The 21,751-nt window shown below is 47.6% G+C and overlaps 1 protein-coding gene across 1 annotated transcript in view; it reads right to left on the bottom strand.

The window, feature by feature from the left end:
* The window catches only part of emid1 (EMI domain containing 1), a 398,814-nt gene extending 397,357 nt beyond the window's left edge, over nucleotides 1-1,457 (bottom strand). Inside the window, exon 1 of the mRNA XM_070887893.1 lies at nucleotides 824-1,457. Within this exon, the coding sequence (XP_070743994.1) occupies nucleotides 824-1,032 (209 nt within the window). The 5' untranslated portion in view covers nucleotides 1,033-1,457. The remainder of the gene's footprint in view (nucleotides 1-823) is intronic.
* Between the last annotated feature and the right edge of the window lie 20,294 nt (nucleotides 1,458-21,751).

Below are 21,751 nucleotides of genomic sequence, written 5' to 3'. Positions count from 1 at the left end.
AGTAGAATTGTTTTTAAACTGTCTTTTTAAAGGTATTATAATCTCTGAATGGATGAGATAAAGGCACAAGTCCAATATTACATCATATTTGCAGCCAGTTTTTGGCAGTGCCCGAAGCCACGAGTGGACCCGGGCCATGAGGGCACTTTATTGTGTCGGTTCGCGGTATTGTGTCCAACACATGAAGTGGCGGTGCCCACACCGCTCGCATTACGCGCCGGGGAAGGATGCTTGCACAAATGCTGGCTGCTGGTAAGGCCATTGTAAGCAAGCCAATACATCCATTGACAAACTGAGTGAATTTCAAACCAACCCAACAATAAGAACAGCCGGCCGCGACCAACATATCTGCACTCATCAAACTGCACCAAGAATTCGAATGGGAGGTTAAATTCTGCACTCCTTTAAAACAAAAGTTTTGTCAATCATCACACGTGTTCCAGCAGCTATTGCAAGAAATGCGAGCTCTAAATGAGAAGAAACTCCTTCGTGTTATTTAACTCTTTGCAAAGCGATTTAAGAGTTGTGGAGTCAAGCACCTGGATGGTTGGATTGGTCCTGAAAATATATCTAAATCAGGGGAATTAATAAAAGTGATTTATTCGGCATTCTGGCCACCCAACTGGTTCAGTTCCATTAACCTTTCCCGCAGTGTGCTCCCCCTAACCCCAATCCGGACACATCAAACCACAAGACTGACCTAGGACCCGTCTGCAGCCATTCACAACCCGCCCTTTGTACCTTATCAGGACCAGTCTTTTTCGCTCTCTGTAAGACAATGTTCGCAATTTTCTATTGTTAAAGAAAGGGGAGCGATGGTTACCTTCGAGTGAGAAACCCATTGCTGACAGCTCCGAGCTGATCCTTGCTGCTTTGCAGTCCCGATGGGTACTTGTACTGAAATCCAGTCCCCCACGAAGTGCACACCAGAGGGATTAAGTGCAGCAGGAAGAAAGTTACTTGCAAGCCTCTCCACGATGCTGCGCACCCCTGGAGATTGCGGAAAGTGCTAACATGCACACTCCCGGCCATGCCCCTTGTTATACTTTTAGGAGATGATTGCTGGATGATTCCCTGTACTTTCTCCAACAATAAAAGCCGCACCGCTCCGTCCGACTTCCAACGTGTGCTACAGAGCGAATTGTTTGCAGCGCACCCCCTCGGGTCCCGAGTGTTGCAGCGATCTCAGCTGCCCCACGGTTCTCAGAAAGCCCCCAAAATGCTGCAAAAGATCCGCGGGCTAACGCTGCTTGGTCATTACCGATTGGCGTTTGACTCTAACAACTGTCATTGAGGATGGAATCTGCAAATGGTTTTCTGGGGGCTACTTGGCTCAGTGTGTGAAGAGTCTCGACTGAATGTTGTACCCTGCTCCCTCCACTCTCAGGGCAGCTTGTGTTTTGTAGTTTCCCCCGGAGGAATCTCATTGACGTCTCGCTGATGGATTGCTGGCAGCGAAGAATCAGACGGGTTTTTCCCCCCCACTGGATTAACGACGCGGCGCAATCAGGTCCTTGAAAAGATCTTGCACTCCCCCGGCAGATCCCGCCCCTCCTATTCATCCACAAAACGTGGATCGCCTTAAAATGCTTTGCAGGGACAAGCTTTATTTTTTTCTGCAAATAGAAATATATTTCACAGCACAAAACACCTTTTTTCAGCGCAGCACGTTAACAAAAGGCTGCCGGAACACCCTCGGATACTTGGCACAAAACAGCTAGCCCTAGCCCATAGCACTGGCTTCAAATTATCCAAAAGTTGTGGTAGACTTGGAAATACTTTCAAAGTCCCTCGGCAGTTTAAAGCATGCGGCGTGTTCGCAAAGCGGCCGCGAGAGGGCGCGCTTGTCAAGTTCCCGAGCCTCAGGCTGAGTGCAGTCGGCGGCTGCCTGCCTGGGTGACCACGCTATTCACCAGTGAGCTCACAGCTTTCTGCTGCTGGGTTTCTTGCTGCCCAACCCACCCCAGTTAGCAACTGATGTGACCCTAGGTATGCATTTTTAGTGTGGACAGGCTATCCGTTTTCTTACAGCAGTGTCCTCCTAAATTGAGGGTGCTTGTACAATGACCGGGTGTTACAGGACATGCCTGACACCATCGACATGAAGACATTACAGGTTGGTCGCCTATGGACAATAAGAAGCTAAGCCCACTCAACAATAGCAACTTGTATTTATAGAGAGCCTGGTCCGATTACTGTGAAAGGGAACCGCAGGTACAATCAATAGGATGTTGACAAGAAAACAGTTCACCAATAATTAAAAAGTATCTTGAACTTCAAAAGGGTATTTGGCATTAAAAATATACTAATTCCTTTGATTGGTCTAGGTTTCATAATAACTATAGTATAACAACAATTTGCATTTATATAGTGCCTTTAATGTAGTAAAACATCCCAAGGCACTTCACAGAGCATTATAAAACAAAATTTGACATCAAGCCACACAAGGAGATATTAATACAAAAGCAAAATACTGCGGATGCTGGAAACCGGTAATAAAAACAGAAAATGCTGGAAATACTTAGCAAGCCAGGCAGCATCTGTGGAGAGAGAAACGTTAACATTTCATGTCGATGACCCTTCGTCACCACTGCAAAAAGTGAGAGAGGTACATCTCTACATTTACATTTACGTTGACAGGTTAGATGCTGAGAGGTTGTTTCATAGAAACATAGACATAGAAAATAGGTGCAGGAGTAGGCCATTCGGCCCTTCTAGCCTGCACCGCCATTCAATGAGTTCATGGCTGAACATGCAACTTCAGTACCCCATTCCTGCTTTCTCACCATACCCCTTGATTCCCCTAGTAGTAAGGACTTCATCTAACTCCTTTTTGAATATATTTAGTGAATTGGCCTCAACTACTTTCTGTGGTAGAGAATTCCACAGGTTCACCACTCTCTGGGTGAAGAAATTTCTCCTCATCTCGGTCCTAAATGGCTTACCCCTTATCCTTAGACTGTGCCCCTGGTTCTGGACTTCCCCAACATTGGGAACATTCTTCCTGCATCTAACCTGTCTAACCCCGTCAGAATTTTAAACGTTTCTATGAGGTCCCCTCTCATTCTTCTGAACTCCAGTGAATACAAGCCCAGTTGATCCAGTCTTTCTTGATAGGTCAGTTCCGCCATCCCGGGAATCAGTCTGGTGAACCTTCGCTGCACTCCCTCAATAGCAAGAATGTCCTTCCTCAGGTTAGGAGACCAAAACTGTACACAATACTCCAGGTGTGGCCTCATCAAGGCCCTGTACAACTGTAGCAACACCTCCCTGCCCCTGTACTCAAATCCCCTCGCTATGAAGGCCAACATGCCATTTGCTTTCTTAACCGCCTGCTGTACCTGCATGCCAACCTTCAATGACTGATGTACCATGACACCCAGGTCTCGTTGCACCTCCCCTTTTCCTAATCTGTCACCATTCAGATAATAGTCTGTCTCTCTGTTTTTACCACCAAAGTGGATAACCTCACATTTATCCACATTATACTTCATCTGCCATGCATTTGCCCACTCACCTAACCTATCCAAGTCGCTCTGCAGCCTCATAGCATCCTCCTCGCAACTCACACTGCCACCCAATTTAGTGTCATCCGCAAATTTGGAGATACTACATTTAATCCCCTCGTCTAAATCATTAATATACAGTGTAAACAGTTGGGGCCCCAGCACAGAACCTTGCGGTACCCCACTAGTCACTGCCTGCCATTCTGAAAAGTCCCCATTTACTCCTACTCTTTGCTTCCTGTCTGACAACCAGTTCTCAATCCATGTCAGCACACTACCCCCAATCCCATGTGCTTTAACTTTGCACATTAATCTCTTGTGTGGGACCTTGTCGAAAGCCTTCTGAAAGTCCAAATATACCACGTCAACTGGTTCTCCCTTGTCCACTCTACTGGAAACATCCTCAAAAAATTCCAGAAGATTTGTCAAGCATGATTTCCCTTTCACAAATCCATGCTGACTTGGACCTATCATATCACCTCTTTCCAAATGAGCTGCTATGAATCCTTAATAATTGATTCCATCATTTTACCCACTACCGATGTCAGGCTGACCGGTCTATAATTCCCTGTTATCTCTCTCCCTCCTTTTTAAAAAAGTGGGGTTACATTGGCTACCCTCCACTCCATAGGAACTGATCCAGAGTCAATGGAATGTTGGAAAATGACTGTCAATGCATCCACTATTTCCAAGGCCACCTCCTTAAGTACTCTGGGATGCAGTCCATCAGGCCCTGGGGATTTATCGGCCTTCAATCCCATCAATTTCCCCAACACAATTTCCCGACTAATAAGGATTTCCCTCAGTCCCTCCTCCTTACTAGACCCTCCGACCTCTTTTATATCCGGAAGGTTGTTTGTGTCCTCCTCAGTGAATACCGAACCAAAGTACTTGTTCAATTGGTCCGCCATTTCTTTGTTCCCCGTTATGACTTCCCCTGATTCTGACTGCAGGGGACCTACGTTTATCTTTTTCTCTTTACATATCTATAGAAACTTTTGCAATCCGTCTTAATGTTCCCTGCAAGCTTCTTCTCGTACTCCATTTTCCCTGCTGAGTTCTAAATTTCTCCCAGTCCCCGGGTTCGCTGCTATTTCTGGCCAATTTGTATGCCACTTCCTTGGCTTTAATACTATCCCTGATTTCCCTTGATAGCCACGGTTGAGCCACCTTCCCTTTTTTATTTTTACGCCAGACAGGAATGTACAATTGTTGTAGTTCATCCGTGCGGTCTCTAAATGTCTGCCATTGCCCATCCACAGTCAACCCCTTCAGTATCATTCGCCAATCTATCCTAGCCAATTCACGCCTCATACCTTCAAAGTTACCCTTCTTTAAGTTCTGGACCATGGTCTCTGAATTAACTGTTTCATTCTCCATCCTAATGCAGAATTCCACCATATTATGGTCACTCTTCCCCAAGGGGTCTCGCACAACGAGATTGCTATTTAATCCTCCCTCATTACACAACACCCAGTCTAAGATGGCCCCCCCCCTAGTTGGTTCCTCGACATATTGGTCTAAAAAACCATCCCTTATGCACTCCAGGAAATCCTCTTCCACCGTATTGCTTCCAGTTTGGTTAACCCAATCTATGTGCATAGACACCCCTGCCTGGAGTGTCTGGAACTAGGTGGCACAATCTCAGGATAAAGGGGTAGGCCATTTAAGACAGAGATGAGGAGGAATTTCTTCACTCAGCGGGTTGTGAATCTTTGGAATTCTCTGCCCCAGAGGACTGTGAATGCTGAATCTCTGAATATATTCAAGGCCGAGATAGATAGATTTTTGGAGTCAAGGTGAATCAAGGGATATTGAGACTAGGTGGGAGGTGGAGTTGAAGTCGATGATCAGCCATGATCTTATTGAATGGCGGAGCAGGCTCTAGGGACCAGATGGCCTACTCCTGCTCCTATTTCTTATGTTCTTGTGTACATGTACATCTCTATAACTTTTTCCAGAATTTGGAAATCGAGACGTTGCTTAACCAAGAGCCAATGTAGGTCTCCGCAAGATCCTGCAAATCCCCTGGGAAGATAGACGTACCAACGTTAGTGTTCTCACTCAGGCCAACATCTGCAGCATCGAAGCACTGACCACACTCAACCAGCTCCGTTGGGCAGACCTCATCGTCCGCATGCCAGACACGAAACTCCCAAAGCAAGCGCTCTACTCGGAACTCCTACACGGCAAGCGAGCACCAGGTGGGCAGAGGAAACGTTTCAAGGACACCCTCGAAGCTTCCTTGATAAAGTGCAACATCCGCACCGGCACCTGGGAGTCCCTGGCCCAAGACCACCCTAAGTGGAGGAAGAGCATCCGGGAGAGTGTTGAGCACCTCGAGTCTCGTCGCTGAGAGCATACAGAAACCAAGCGCAGACAGCAGAAGGAGCGAGCAGCAAACCAGACTCCCCACCCACCCTTTCCTTCAACCACTGTCTGTCCCACCTGTGACAGAGTCAGTAATTCCCGTATTGGACTGTTCAGTCACCTGAGAACTCACTTTTAGAGTGGAAGCCAGTCTTCCCCGATTCTGAGGGACTGTCTATGATGATGATGATGATGATGATGATGATGGGTGAGCGGGACTTGGTGCGAGTTATGACACAGACAGCAGAGTTTTGGATCACCTCAAGTTTACGGAGGGTGGAATGTGGGAGGCCGGCCAGGAGTGCGATGGAATAAACAAATTTAGAGATAACAAAGGCATGAGGACTTCAGCATCAGAGTAGCTGAGGCAGGGACGGAGAGGGGAGTTGCTACGAAGGTGGAGTAGGAAGTATCCAATAATTATACATAATATAAGTGATTACCTCATCAGCTTAGATTTTTGTTAAAAGTATAAAAACTGAAAATCTAAAAGCACTTTCTGACCACTCATTGTAATCTTGGTTAAGCATGAACTTTTCTTAAACAATGTGCACAGAGCAAGTTTTGGATACTCATTGTACCCGCCCAAAAATAATTATTGGATGAGATCAGGCAGATCTTAATGTATTGGGATCCTGGGCTCATGACTGGAAAATGATGCATAACTTAGATAAGTGCAGTGTTATACATCCCTGTCTGGTGTAAAAATAAAATGGGGAAGGTGACTCAACAATGGCTAACAAGGGAAATTAGTGATAGTGTTAAATCCAAGGAAGAGGCATATAAATTGGCCAGAAAAAGCAGCAAACTTGAGGACTGGGAGAAATTTAGAATTCAGCAGAGGAGGATAAAGGGGGAAAATAGAGTATGAGAGTAACCTTGGAGGGAACATAAAAACTGACTGCAAAAGCTTCTATAGATATGTGAAGGGAAAAAGATTAGTGAAGGCAAATGTCGGTCCCTTGTAGTCAAAATCAGGTGAATTTGAAATGGGGAACAAAGAAATGGCAGACCAATTGAACAAATACTTTGGTTCTGTCTTCACTAAGGAAGACATAAATAATCTTCCGGAAATACTTTGGGACCGAGGGTCTAGCGAGAAGGAGAAACTGAAGGAAATCCTTATTAGTCAGGAAATTGAGTTAGGGAAATTGATGGGATTGAAGGCCGATAATCCTCAGGGCCTGATTGCCTGCATCCCAGAGTACTTAAGGAAGTGGCCCTAGAAATAGTAGATGCATTGGTGGCCATTTTCCAACATTCTATAGACTCTGGATCAGTTCATATGGATTGGAGGGTAGTGAATGTAACCCCACTTTTTAAAAAAAAGGAGGGAGAGAGAAAACAGGGAATTATAGACCGGTTAGCCTGATATCGGTGGTGGGGAAAATGTTGGACTCAATTATTAAAGATGTAATAGCAACACATTTGGAAAGCAGTGACAGAATCAGTCCAAGTCACATGGATTTATGAAAGGGAAATCATGCTTGACAAATCTTCTAGGATTTTTTGAGGATGTAGCTAGTAGAGTGGACAAGGGCGAACCAGTGGATGTGGTGTATTTGGACTTTCAAAAGGCTTTTGACAAGGTCCCACACAAGAGATTAATGTGCAAAATTAAAGCACATGGTATTGGGGGTAATGTATTGATGTGGATAGAGAACTGGTTGGCAGACAGGAAGCAAAGAGTCGGGATAAACGGGTCCTTTTCAGAATGGCAGTCAGTGACCAGTGGGTTACCGCAAGGTTCAGTGCTGGGACCCCAGCTATTTACAATATATATTAATGATTTAGACGAAGGAATTGAATGTAATATCTACAAGTTTGCAGATGACACTAAGCTGGGTGGCAGTGTGAGCTGTGAGGAGGATGCTAAGAGGCTGCAGGGTGAGTTGGACAGATTAGGTGAGTGGGCAAATGCATGACAGATGCAGTATAATGTAGATAAATGTGAGGTTATCCACTTTGGTGGCAAAAACAGGATGGCAGAATATTATCTGAATGGTGACAGATTAGGAAAAGGGGAGGCACAATGAGACCTGGGTGTCATGGTACATCAGTCATTGAAAGTTGGCATGCAGGTACAGCATGCGATGAAGGTGACAAATGGCATGTTGGCCGTCATAGCTAGGGGATTTGAGTATAGGAGTAGGGACGTCTTGCTGCAGTTGTACAGGGTCTTGGTGAGGCCTCGCCTGGAATATTGTGTTCAGTTTTGGTCTCCTAATCTGAGGAAGGACATTCTTGCTATTGAGGGAGTGCAACGAAGGTTCACCAGACTGATTCCCGGGATGGCAGGACTGACATATGAGGAGAGACTGGATCGACTGGACCTGTATTCACTGGAGTTTAGAAGAATGAGAGGGGATCTCATAGAAACATATAAAATTCTGACGGGATTGGACAGGTTAGATGCAGGAAGAATGTTCCCGATGTTGGGGAAGTCCAGAACCAGGGGTCACAGTCTAAGGTTAAGGAGTAAGCCATTTAGGACTGAGACAAGGAGAAACGTCTTCACAAAGAGAATTGTGAACCTGTGGAATTCTCTACCACAGAAAGTTGTTGAGGCTAGTTCATTAAATATATTCAAAAGGGAGTTACATGTGGCCCTTATGACTAAAGGGATCAAGGGGTATGGAGAGAAAGCAGGAATGGGGTTCTAAAGTTAGTTGCATGATCAGTCATGATCATATTCAATGGTGGTGCAGGCTTGAAGGGCGAATGGCCTACTCCTGCACCTATTTTTGATGTTTCTATGTTATGCATGTGGGCAGGGCAAATGCTCAACATTAGTACACCCTCCAGGGAAAGGCATTAAAGATGGTGGAGATAGAAAGAGATTTGGGCATTCTAGTGCATGCATCCTTAAAGGTACACGAGCAATGCCGTGGAATGATAGCTAGAGCAAATAGGGTGTTGGGATGTATCTATAGGACAATTGAGTATAAGACGAGGCGTACAGTTTTGTCCTTGTACAAGATCTTAGTCAGGCCGCACTTGGAATAATGTGTCCAGTTTTGGGGGCCGAAATTCAGGGTCTCAAAGAGACCCGTTAATGCCCGTTTGTGGTGGCCATACCTAAAAATCGAATGACTGGCGCTTTGGGGTCAACAGGCCGACCCGATCAAAATTCAGGTCGGGGATTTTTTGGCCTGGACCCCACCCCGCCCAAGTAGATGCACCACCACTTACCTATCCATTTTCTGCTCGATCCGATGATCCCCTGCCGTGCGGTGCCCCCGACAGGTTTTTCTGCCGGTGCACCCTCTGAAGACTGTGTGTGGCCAGCAGCGCGGCCGCCTTCAAAGGGGGGGCCCACTGCCGCAGCCACAATGGAAGAATTTTTTCCGGCCGTCTTGCTGATCGTTCGGTAAACCAACGGGCAGCCTGTCACACCCTCTCTTGGGTGCCAGATCGCTGGCCCGGCTGAAACACTCCCTGGTGGCACAGTGGCCAAAGTTAAAAAACGATCAAATCTCTTTAACGAAGGGGCGAGCGCGTGGTGACGCACATGCGCTATGACGTTAACACATTGATTGATTGCGGCAGACGGCTCAACCGATCCATTTTCAGCCAGTCAGCCTGGCTTTGAGTCTGAGGCCTGCCCCCATTATGATCCATTTTGTTGTGTATGTATAATGTATGTACAGTTACATTAGACCACTGAATGTATCTTCACACGTATACACTATACCTGTACCACCAGAGGGTGCTACTGGTGGAGACCTAAGGGTGACCTGCACACTTCAGGTAACCAAATATAAAAGGGAGCTCACCTCACTGTATCCTCATTCAGGAGCTGCAATAAATGGACTAAGGTCACAATTGTTCAAGTACAATACATCGCCTCGTGGAGTCATTACTAGAGTGCTTACAGATACAATAACTGGCGACGAGATTATGAAATTTCACACATAAAATGGCTAACCTTAGCAAATTTCAACATTTTGCTGATGGGAAAGATTGGGGTGCCTTTGTGGAAAGGCTCAAACACTTTTTCATTGCAAACCACCTGGCAGGAGACGACCTGACCTCGCTGGCTGATAAACGCAGAGCCCTTCTACTCAGCAGTTGTGGGCTCACCGTCTAAGGCCTTGTCAGGGACCTGCTAGCCCCAGCGAAGACGACAACCAAAACGTACGCGGAGCTCGAAACGATGATACAGGAACAGCTCAAACCTAAAGAGAGCATCCTCACAGCCAGACTCCGGTTCTATACACACCGGCGGCCTGAAGGCCAAGAAATCGCGAAATATGCTGCAGACCTGAGACGAATGGCTGCACCTTGTGGTTTTGGCGACCACCTCACCGAAGCACTGAGGGACATCTTTGTTACTGGAATCGGCCACGAGGGCCTTCTCCACAAGTTGCTCTCTGCGGACACCACGGTCACCCTGCAGAAGGCAATCAATGTCAGCCAGGCATTCATGGCCTCGGCCTGCGATTCTAAGAGGATGATGACTCACCCCCAGAACTCTAACCCAGCAAGTACTGTGAACCGACTGGCGCCTTTCAGAGGCAAGGCTGCTACCCAGAGTCCCGCAACCCTGAGTCCGCCACATGGGGCCAACCAGCCAGCCCCATGCTGGCGCTGTGGAGGAAATCACAGGGCCCACCAGTGCCGATACAAAGACTATACTTGCAAAGGTTGCAACACTAAAGGCCATGTCCAGCGAATGTGTAGAAGAAATTTTACTCACCGAGTTGCTGAAGAGTTGGCCGATCACCCGGACTCCAGCGCTGATGAAGACGAAGAGAGAGTCCATGAGGCAGCTCAGCCCCAGGAAAGGGTGTACGGAGTGTTTACCTGCTACACCGAGAGTTCCCCGTTAAAAATGGAAGCCAAAATCAACGGTGTTTTAGTCTCGATGGAGGTGGACACAGGGGCGAGCCAATCGCTGATGAATCAGGTGGCCTTTGAGAAACTCTGGGACAACCCCACCGAATGACCCAAAATGCTCCTGATCCAGGTGAAGCTGCTCACTTACACAAAGGACACCATCCCAGTCGTTAGCAACATGGATGTCCAGGTGTCCCATGGCGGCGTAATGCACAAGTTACCTTTGCGGATCATTGCTGGTGATGGTCCAACGCTGCGAGGAAGAAGCTGGATGAAACAAATCCAAATCTGTTGGAACTGGGAAAGCTTCCAGGCCCTGGCGATCGACGTCCTATGCGGCCTCAAATTTGGATCCATTACAGCACCTGAAGATCCTACTGTCCAACTCGACTGAGGCGACGACACAGACCGCATAACCCAACAGCGAGATGATCCAACCCAAACGACCAGACCTCACCTTCCGGGCTCCAGTGGCAGGACTCCAAGGGAAGATCAGCACAGATGGTAAATTCCCAGCTTCCGTGGCAGAACTTGGGGAGAAAATGATCACCGCAGGCTATCTCATGGGGAGAGAGAAGATGGTGCCCGCACCACGAGGTGAAGCACCTGAAATCAAGATGGCTGCAACCAGACCACAAGGGGCAGCGTTGAGGGAGCAACACGTGATGCCGAGCGGCAAACCAGATTGGGGTAAAGATTGCAAGGCCCTTTTAAAGGAGACCAGCACAATTAAAGGGACAGTTCTACACTTTGTACAGCGATGCCGGTGATACTAATGAAAAAGATGTAATTAACAAATGCAAGTATCTAAATGTACCTTTGAACAACGACGCGGGTAGGATACATGGAAAAGATATAATTGATAAATACAAGTATCTAGATGTAACCTTGTACAGCAATGCCGATAGTATACAGGAAAGAGATGTAACTAACAAATGTAAAGATGTGATTGACAAACGCAAATTCGGTCGGAGCCAATGTATCATGAATGTAAATGATGAAATGATGTGTAATGCCGGGTTCTACGTGTACGCTAACAAAACCAAAGGCAACCTCCCGTGGGAAGCACCCAGGTCCAGCCGGCTACCCGATCATGCAGCTTGCGTCTCCGGGACCAATGTAATGCCCCAGGGAATATGGCCACACACAGAGGGAGCATACCCACTGCAGGGCCAGCGATCAGCGGACAGCACAGACACCACTACTAGCATCCTGCCCCAAATCAGCTCTACCTCTCTGGCCACCAGGGCCAGCACCGGGTGCAAGAGGCCAGCACCCTCCAACCCTCCCGACGGGACCTGGGATGACCAGACTCCCACCACCGCCGAAGGGCAGCAGGGAGACCCTGCGGCCCTCAAAGGAGGACAGGGAGGGCATACATTCCTGTGGCTCTGCCCACCACAAGGCAACGGCAAAGGCCCTGAGACTCAGCCAGGTGAGCGATCCAAGCCCCCCCAGCTGGCAGGGGGCGCAGTGCCACCATCAGACAACCTGGACACAGTCCGGTTACTCTGGAACTAGCGTCCTCACCCACCTGCATCTACACCCCAGGGGCAAGACTGTAACACCACGTATGTACCTGACCTGCAATATGTACTTGTTCCACTATTGCTGAACCCAAACAATGATATAACTAATCATATTTTTGATTCTCTGTACATGTATGCCAATGCAGATGTCGAGCCACATACATGGTCTATGTTTGGGGAGGGGAATGGATGTATGTAGCCATGGACACACATGGATCACACCCAGAACCCACTCAACCCCCACTACAACCTCCAACCGTCCACTGCTGACTATTTCCCAGTGTCGTGGCAATAAGGACTTGGGGGGGGGGGGGGGGGAGGTCTACAGGGAGAGAGCCATTCCCAAGCACAGACAAAGTCAAGAAATTAACACAATAGTAAGGAAGGATATGAGCTTGGATGATGTGGAATCGGTATGGGTGGAGCTATGGAATACCAAGGGGCAGAAAACACTAGTGGGAGTTGTCTCAAGTCGAGGGCCAGAGCACACAGTGCAAAGGCCAGTGGCACTTGACTTAGGGGGAGTGATGTTGTGCATGTATAATGTATGTACAGTCACATTAGACCACTGAATGTATCTTCACACTGTATACAGTGGGGGAGGGTGAACAGCCAGTTGCCGTGATGCATATAGGTACCAACGATATAAGTAAAGAATGGGATGAGGCCCTACAAGACGAATTTAGGGAGCTAGGAGCTAAATTAAAAAGTAGGACCTCAAAAGTAGTAATCTCAGGATTGCTACCAGTGCCACGTGCTAGTCAAAGTAGGAATCGCAGGATAGCTCAGATGAATACGTGGCTTGAGGAGTGGTGCAGAAGGGAGGGATTCAAATTCCTGGGGCATTGGAACCGGTTCTGGGGGAGGTGGGACCAGTACAAACCGTACAGACTGCACCTGAGCAGGACCGGAACCAATGTCCCAAGGGGAGTGTTTGCTAGTGCCGTTGGGGAGGGGTTAATCTAATATGGCAGGGGGTTGGGAACCTATCCAGAGAGACAGAGGGAAGTAGAATGGGGGCAGAAGCAAAAGATAGAAAGAAGAAAAGTAAAAGTGGAGGGTAGAGAAACCTAAAGCAAAAAGGGCCATATTACATCAAAATTCTAAAAGGGCAAAGTGTGTTAGAAAGACAAGCCTGAAGGCTCTGTGCCTCAATGCGTGGAGTATTCATAATAAGGTGGATGAATTAACTGCGCAGATAGTTGTTAACGGATATGATGTAATTGGCATCACGGAAACATGGCTCCAAGGTGACCAAGGCTGGGAACTCAACATCCAGGGGTATTCAACATTCAGGGAGGATAGACAGAAAGGAAAAGGAGGTGGGGTGGCGTTGCTGGTTAAAGAGGAAATTAACGCAATAGTAAGGAAGGATATTAGCTTGGATGATGTGGAATCGGTATGGGTGGAGCTATGGAATACCGAGGGCAGAAAACGCTAGTAGGAGTTATGTACAGAGCACCGAACAGTAGTAGTAAGGTTGGGGACAGCATCAAACAAGAAATTAAGGATGCGTGCAATAAAGATACAGCAGTTATCATGGGCAACTTTAATCTACATATTGATTGGGCTAACCAAACTGGTAGCAATGCAGTGGAGGAGGATTTCCTGGAGTGTATTAGGGATGGTTTTCTAGACCAATATGTCTAGGAACCAACTAGAGGGCTGGCCATCCTAGACTGGGTGATGTGTAATGAGAAAGGACTAATTAGCAATCTTGTTGTGCGAGGCCCCTTGGGGAAGAGTGACCATAATATGGTAGAATTCTTTATTAAGATGGAGAGTGACACAGTTAATTCAGAGACTAGTGTCCTGAACTTAAGGAAAGGTAACTTCGATGGTATGAGATGTGAATTGGCTAGAATAGACTGGCGAGTGATACTTAAAGGGTTGATGATGGATAGGCAATGGCAAATATTTAAAGATCACATGGATGAACTTCAACAATTGTACATCCCTGCCTGGAGTAAAAATAAAACCGAGAAGGTGGCTCAACTGTGGCTAACAAGGGAAATTAAGGATAGTGTTAAATCCAAGGAAGAGGCATATAAATTGGCCAGAAAAAGCAGCAAACCTGAGGACTGGGAGAATTTTATAATTCAGCAGAGGAGAACAAAGGGTTTAAGTAGGAGGGGGAAAATAGAGCACGAGAGGAAGCTTGCTAGGAACATAAAAACTGACTGCAAAAGCTTCTATAGATATGTGAAGAGAAAAAGATGAGTGAAGACAAACATAGGTCCCTTGCAGTCAGATCCGGGTGAATTTATAATGGGGAACAAGAAATGGCAGACCAGTCAAACAAATACTTGGGTTCTGTCTTCACGAAAGACACAAATAACCTTCCGGAAATACTAGGGGACCAAGGGTCTAGTGAGAAGGAGGAACTGAAGGAAATCCTTATTAGGCGGGAAATTGTGTTAGGGAAATTGATGGGATTGAAGGCCAATAAATCCCCGGGGACTGATAGTCTGCATCCCAGAGTACGTAAGGAAGTGGCCCTAGAAATAGTGGAGGCATTGGTGATCATTTTCCAACAATCTATCGACTCTGGATCAGTTCCTATGGACTGGAAGGTAGCTAATGTAACACCACTTTTTAAGAAAGGAGGAAGAGAGAAAATGGGTAATTATAAACCGGTTAGCCTGACATCAGTAGTAGGGAAAATGTTGGAATCAATTATTAAAGATAAAATAGCAGCGCATTTGGAAAACAGTGACAGGATCGGTCCAAGTCAGCATGGATTTATGAAAGGGAAATCATGCTTGACAAATCTTCTAGAATTTTTTGAGGATGTAACTGGTAGAGTGGACAAGGGAGAACCAGTGGATGTGGTGTATTTCGACTTTCAAAAGGCTTTTGACAAGGTCCCACACAAGAGATTGGTGTGCAAAATCAAAGCACATTGTACTGGGGGTAATGTATATTGTCTTCCTAACACATGTGAGGCTGTACACAGGGAGGTTAAAGTAACAGTGACCTCAGTCTTTAATAAGACACTCGAGAGTGAGGAACAGACCTTAGAGGCCGGCTTATATACAGTGCTCCCAAGGGATGCTGGGATCCCTTGGGACTTCAGGGAATGAGCTCCCTGGTGGTGGAACATGGGAGTGCATGCTTTACAGATACACAACATCACTCCCCCCCCCAAAGTCAAAGTGAAAACTATTTACAAGGTGAGGCGGTCGGGAGCCTTTCTTTCCCTGGTGGACCGCCTCGGTACAAATGTCTGTTCTGGTGTGTTGGCTGTGCCCTCGCTGGGCTGGCGTGTTGTTGGCCCTGCAGCGCTGCTAGGTGAGCCTGGCCTTGCTGGGCTGTTGGGTGTGATGGGTTTGATTTCCTGATCCGCGTGATGTCGTTGATCCTTTGGGTGTGTGTTGTGGGCTCGAAAAAGGTTGTGTCTGCTGTGGGTTGTTCAGGGCAGTCTGTGAACCGCAGCCTCGTTTGGTCCAGGTGCTTTCTGCAAATTTGTCCATTGTCTAGTTTGACTACAAACACCCTATTCCCTTCTTTAGCTATCACTGTGCCCACGATCCACTTGGGACCATGTCCATAGTTTAGCACATACACAGGGTCATTCAGATCAATTTCCCGTGACACAGTGGCGTGACCATCGTTTACATTTTGTTGCTGCTGCCTGCTCTCTACCTGATCATGCAGGTTGGGGTGAATCAGCGAGAGTCTGGTTTTAAGTGTCCTTTTCATGAGTAGCTCAGCCGGGGGCACCCCTGTGAGCGAGTGGGGTCTCGTGCGGTAGCTGAGCAGTACTCGGGACAGGTGGGTTTGGAGTGAGCCTTCTGTGACTCGTTTAAGGCTCTGTTTGATGGTTTGTACTGCCCGCTCTGCCTGCCCATTGGAGGCTGGTTTAAACGGGGCCGAGGTGACATGTTTGATCCCATTGCGGGTCATGAATTCTTTAAATTCGGCACTGGTGAAACATGGCCCGTTGTCACTGACCAGTATGTCAGGCAGGCCGTGGGTGGCAAATATGGCCCTCAGGCTTTTAATGGTGGCGGTGGCAGTGCTTCCCAACATTATTTCACATTCAATCCATTTTGAAAAAGCATCCACCACCACCAGGAACATTTTACCGAGAGACATGGATCCTCGACCATGGTCTGGAGGGCCAGGACCACAAACTGGGCGCGTTGCTCAACTGAGCACATACGCCGCATTGCCGTACATAGGACTCTAAGTCAGAGTCGAGACCGGGCCACCACACGTGGGATCTGGCTATCGCTTTCATCATTACTATACACGGGTGTGTGCTGTGGAGATCCGAGATGAACGTCTCTCTGCCCTTTTTTGGTAGCACTACGCGGTTACCCCACAACAGGCAGTCTGCCTGAATGGACAGCTCGTCCTTTCACCACTGGAATGGCTTGATTGGCTCTTGCATTTCAACGGGGATGCTGGCCCAGCTCCCATGCAGTACACAGTTTTTTACTACGGACAGCAGAGGATCTTGGCTGGTCCAAGTCCTAATATGAGGGGCTGTGACAGATGATTTATCATTTTCAAACGCTTCCATGACCATCAACAAGTCTGCGGGCTGTGCCACCATCAACAAATTTGCAAGCTGCGCCATTTCCACCCCCGTGGTGGGCAATGGTAGCCGACTGAGAGCATCTGCACAGTTCTCGTTGCCTGGCCTGTGGCGGATGGTATAGTTATACGCTGATAGCACGAGTGCCCACCTTGTATGCAGGCTGAGGTATTAGTATTTATCCCCTTGTTTTCAGCGAACAGGGATGTGAGGGGCTTGTGATCGGTTTCCAGCTCAAATTTGAGGCCAAACATATACTGATGCATTTTCACTACCCCGAACACACACGCTAACGCCGCTTTCTCAATCATGCTGTAGGCCCTCTCGGCCTTAGACAAGCTCCTGGAAGTATAGGCGACAGGTTGCAACTTCCCCGCAACGTTAGCTTGTGTACCCGACTCCGTACGACGACACGTCACATGCTAGCACAAGTCTTTTACACGGGTTATACAATACAAGCAGCTTGTTGGAGCATAAAATGTTTCTGGCTTTCTCAAAAGCAATTACTTGTTTTTTTTCCCCCATACCCAGTTCTCACCTTTGCGCAATAACACATGTCGGGGCTCTAAAAGGGTGCTTAACTCCGGTAGGAAGTTACCAAAATAGGTGAGGAGTCCCAGGAATGACCTCAGCTCTGTGACGTTCTGCAGCCTGGGTACGTTCCTGATAGCCTCTATCTTGGCGTCTGTGGGCTGAATGCCATCCGCCGCGATCTTTCTTCCCAAAAACTCCACTTCTGTTGCCATGAAGACGTATTTCGACCTCTTCAGCCGCAGCCCTACGCGATCCAGTCGCTGGAGGACTTCCTCCAGGTTTTGTAGGTGCTCGGCAGTGTCCCGACCCGTGACCAATATGTCGACCTGAAAGACCACCGTGTGTGGTACCGACTTGAGTAGGCTCTCCATGTTTCTCTGGAAGATCGCTGCAGCCGACCGAATTCCAAACGGGCATCTGTTGTAGATGAACAGTCCCTTGTGCGTGTTGATGCAGGTGAGGCCCTTCGAAGACTCCTCCAGCTCCTGCGTCATGTAGGCCGAAGTCAGGTCGAGCTTGGTGAATGTCTTGCCTCCTGCCAGCGTCGCAAATAGGTCGTCTGCCTTGGTCCTGTAGCGAGAAGCAATTAATAGTTACTTTATAATCGCCGCAAATCCTGACCGTGCCATCACTTTTGAGTACTGGAACAATCGGGCTGGCTCACTCGCTGAATTCCACTGGGGAGATGATGCCCTCGCGTTGCAGCCTGTCCAGCTCGATTTCCACTCTCTCCCTCATCATGTAAGGTAGCGCTCGTGCTTTGTGGTGAATGGGTCGTGCCTCTGGGACCAAGTGGATCCGCACCTTCGCCCCAGAAAAGTTTCCAATGCCTGGCTCAAAAAGGGAAGGAAATTTGTTGAGAACGTGGGTACATGAGGCCTCATCGACATGTGATAGCGCTCTGATGTCATCGTAATTCCAGTGGATTTTGCCCAGCCAGCTCCTTCCAAGCAGTGTGGGGCCATCGCCCGGGACAATCCAGAGTGGCAGTTCGGGCACCGTGCCCTTGTAGGTGACCTTGATGATGGCGTTGCCCAGGACAGTGATAAGATCTTTGGTGTACATTCCCAGTATCATCGAAAATGTGTGCACGCCGTGTACTTCAGCATCTGCCTCCTCTCTCTGAGGCTTGAAATTGCTTTGATCCACCATGGACCGATCTTCCTCTGCCACATGGTGGTTAGCAGGTTTTGCAGAGCTTGCAGCTCATTTGCAAGCTCGTTGGAGGTGCCCCTTTGTTCCACAGTTCTTGCAAACACACCCTTTGAAGCGGCATGAATAGGTTGAATGGAAGCCTCCACAACGTCAACAAGGTGTGAATTGCCTTGCATTCATCCTTTGTTGGGGACTCAGTCATCTGGGTCACCCGAGGCCTGCTGGCAGTTGCAGACTCGTGGATTCGGCCCTGTTACATTTCTGCTCGCAAACACAGTTCCAGTTAATTTATGAACATTGCTAGCACTTGTGTTCTGAGAGATTTGTTTGGTGTTATCACTGGTGGACATAAACGCCTGTGCTATCGCAATGGCCTTACTGAGGGTTGTGTCTCTACAGTCAAAGGTTTTCTGAGGATGGTCTCGTGGCCAATGCCCAGTACAAAAAATTCTCTGAACATTTGCTTCAGGTAGCCATGAAACTCACATTGTCCTGCAAGTCACCTTAGCTCGGCGACATAGCTCGCCACTTCTTGACCTTCAGATCGCTGGCATGTGTAGAACCGATACCTCGCCATCAGCACGCTCTCCCTTGGGTTAAGATGCTCCCGAACCAGTGTACACAGCTCCTCATACGACTTATCTATGGGTTTCACCAGAGCCAGAAGATTCTTCATGAGGCTGCAAGTCGGTGCCCCGCAGAGTGTGAGGAGGGCCGCTCTCCTTTTTGTAGCGCTTCCTTCTCCATCCAGCTTGATGGCTACAAAGTATTGGTCTAGCCGTTCGACATAGGCTTCCCAGTCCTCACCCACCGAGAACTTCTCCAGGATGCCCACAGTTTGCTGCATCTTTGCGTTGGATTCGTATTCACGTTGCCAGTTATTGTGTTCCTAACACAGATGAGACTGCACAGAGGGAGGTTAAATTAACAGTGATCTCAGTCTTTAATAAGACACTCCAGAGTGAGGAACAGGCCTCAGGGGCCAGCTGATATACAGTGCTCCCAAGGGATGCTGGGATCCCTTGGGATTTCAGATGAGCTCCTTGGTGGCAGAAATTGGGAGTGCATGCTTTACAGATAAACAACAATGCACTGATGTGGATAGAGAACTGGTCGGCAGACAGGAAGCAGTGGGTCGGGATAAACGGGTCCTTTTCAGAATGGCAGTCAGTGACTAGTGGGGTGCCGCAGGACTCAGTGCTGGAACCCCAGCTATTTACAATATACATTAATGATTTAGATTAAGGAATTGAGTGTAATATCTCCAGGTTTGCAGATGACACTAAGCTGGGTGGTGGTGTGAGCTGTGAGGAGGACGCTAAGAGGCTGCAGGGTGACTTGGACAGGTTAGGTGAGTGGGCAAACGCATGGCAGATGCAGTATAATGTGGATAAATGTGTGGTTATCCACTTTGGTGGCAAAAACACAAAGGCAGAATATTATCTGAATGGCGGAAGATTAGGAAAATGGGAGTTGCAACAAGACCTGGGTGTCATAGTACATCAGTCATTGAAATTTGGCATGCAGGTACAGCAGACGGTGAAGAAGGCAAATGGTATGTTGGCCTTCATAGCAAGGGGATTTGAGTATCGGAGCAGTGAGGCCTTACTGCAGTTGTACAGGGCCTTAGTGAGGCCTCACCTGGACTATTGTGTTCAGTTTTGGTCTCCTAATCTGAGGAAGGACGTTCTTGCTATTGAGCGAGTGCAGCGAAGGTTCACCAGACTGATTCCTGGGATGGCTGGACTGACATATGAGGAGAGACTGAATCGACTGGGCCTGTATTCACTGGAGTTTAAAAGGATGAGAGGGGATTTCATAGAAACATATAACATTCTGACAGGACTGGACAGGTTAGATGGAGGAAGAATGTTCCCGATGTTGGGGAAGTCCAGAACCAGGGAACATAGTCTAAGGATAAGGGGGTAAGCCATTTAGGACTGAGATGAGGAGAAACTTCTTCACTCAGAGAGTTGTTAAACCGTGGAATTCCCTACTAGAGAGATTTGTTGGTGCCAGATCATTGGATATATTCAAGAGGGAGTTAGATATGGCCCTTATGGCTAAAGGGATCAAGGGGTATGGAGAGAAAGCAGGAAAGGGGTACTGAGGGAATGATCAGCCATGATCTTATTGAATGGCGGTGCAGGCTCGAAAGGCCAAACGGCCTACTCCTGCACCTATTTTCTATGTCTCTATGTTTCTATGTTACACTTTCCCTGTATCACCAGGGAGTGCTACTGGTGGAGACCTAAGGGTCACTTGCACACTGCAGGTAACCAAGTTTCAAAGGGAGCTCACCTTACTGTATCCTCATTCAGGAGCTGCAATAAATGGACTAAGGTCACAACAGTTCAAGTGCAACACCTTGCCTCGAGGAGTCATTACTATAGTGCTTACAGACACAACACATTTCCTGTCGGACTTTGAAAAAAATTCAAGTCCTCAAAATAGATCTACTCACCTCACCAAGAGTTCCAGCGGAACCAGTTAAAAATTCATAGGTGCGGCAGTTTTCTGGGGTACCTGAATTTTGTCCCCTTGGTCTCCTCACATGGTGGGTGATATTGAGGCTCTGGAAAGGATGCAGAGGAGAGCCACTGGACTAATTCCGAGTCGAAAGCATCTTAGTTATCAAGATAGGTTAAAAGAGTTGGGTCTCTTTACCTTCGAGCAGCATATACTTAGGGGGCTATGATTGAGATTTATAAGATAATGAAGGGAATAGACAGTGTTCCAGCTGACCATTTATTTCAACTAAATAGGTTAGGCAGGACCAGGGGCACAAATTTAAGTTGTATAAGGCTAGATCTAGGTTAGATGTCAGGAGGTGATTCTTTTCAGAGAAAATAGTAGACCTCTGGAACAAGCTGCCCTCTCATGTGGTGGATGCAGACTCACTGAATTCCTTCAAGCAAAAGCTGGATTTGTTTCTGGCTGTGGCAGAGATTACTTCTTACAGAAGTTAGGTACTGCAGGGAATTTAATGGCCAGAGTGATCTCCTGGACTAATTTCGATTACCTAGGATGGGTGATTTTTTTTCTCCCTAATTGGCCTGCATTGTTTAGCTGTTTATTTGCCTCTCCCAAGAGATCACATGGTTTCGGGTGGGGTAGAGTGTATAAGTTGTGATACACAAGGTATCGCATTTGTGTGGGACAGGCTCGATGGACCAGTCTGTCTTTACCTGTCCATCATTGTTTGTATGTGTCACCGATTACATTTTCCTCAAATAAATCCCATCATTCAAAGTTAAGTCTACTGAGGTAACATT

This window comes from Pristiophorus japonicus, chromosome 8, assembly GCF_044704955.1.
Source record: "Pristiophorus japonicus isolate sPriJap1 chromosome 8, sPriJap1.hap1, whole genome shotgun sequence".
Lineage (NCBI taxonomy): Eukaryota > Metazoa > Chordata > Chondrichthyes > Pristiophoridae > Pristiophorus > Pristiophorus japonicus.
The sequence above is the reverse complement of the archived record's forward strand: the minus strand, read 5'-3'. Positions and strand labels throughout refer to the sequence as shown.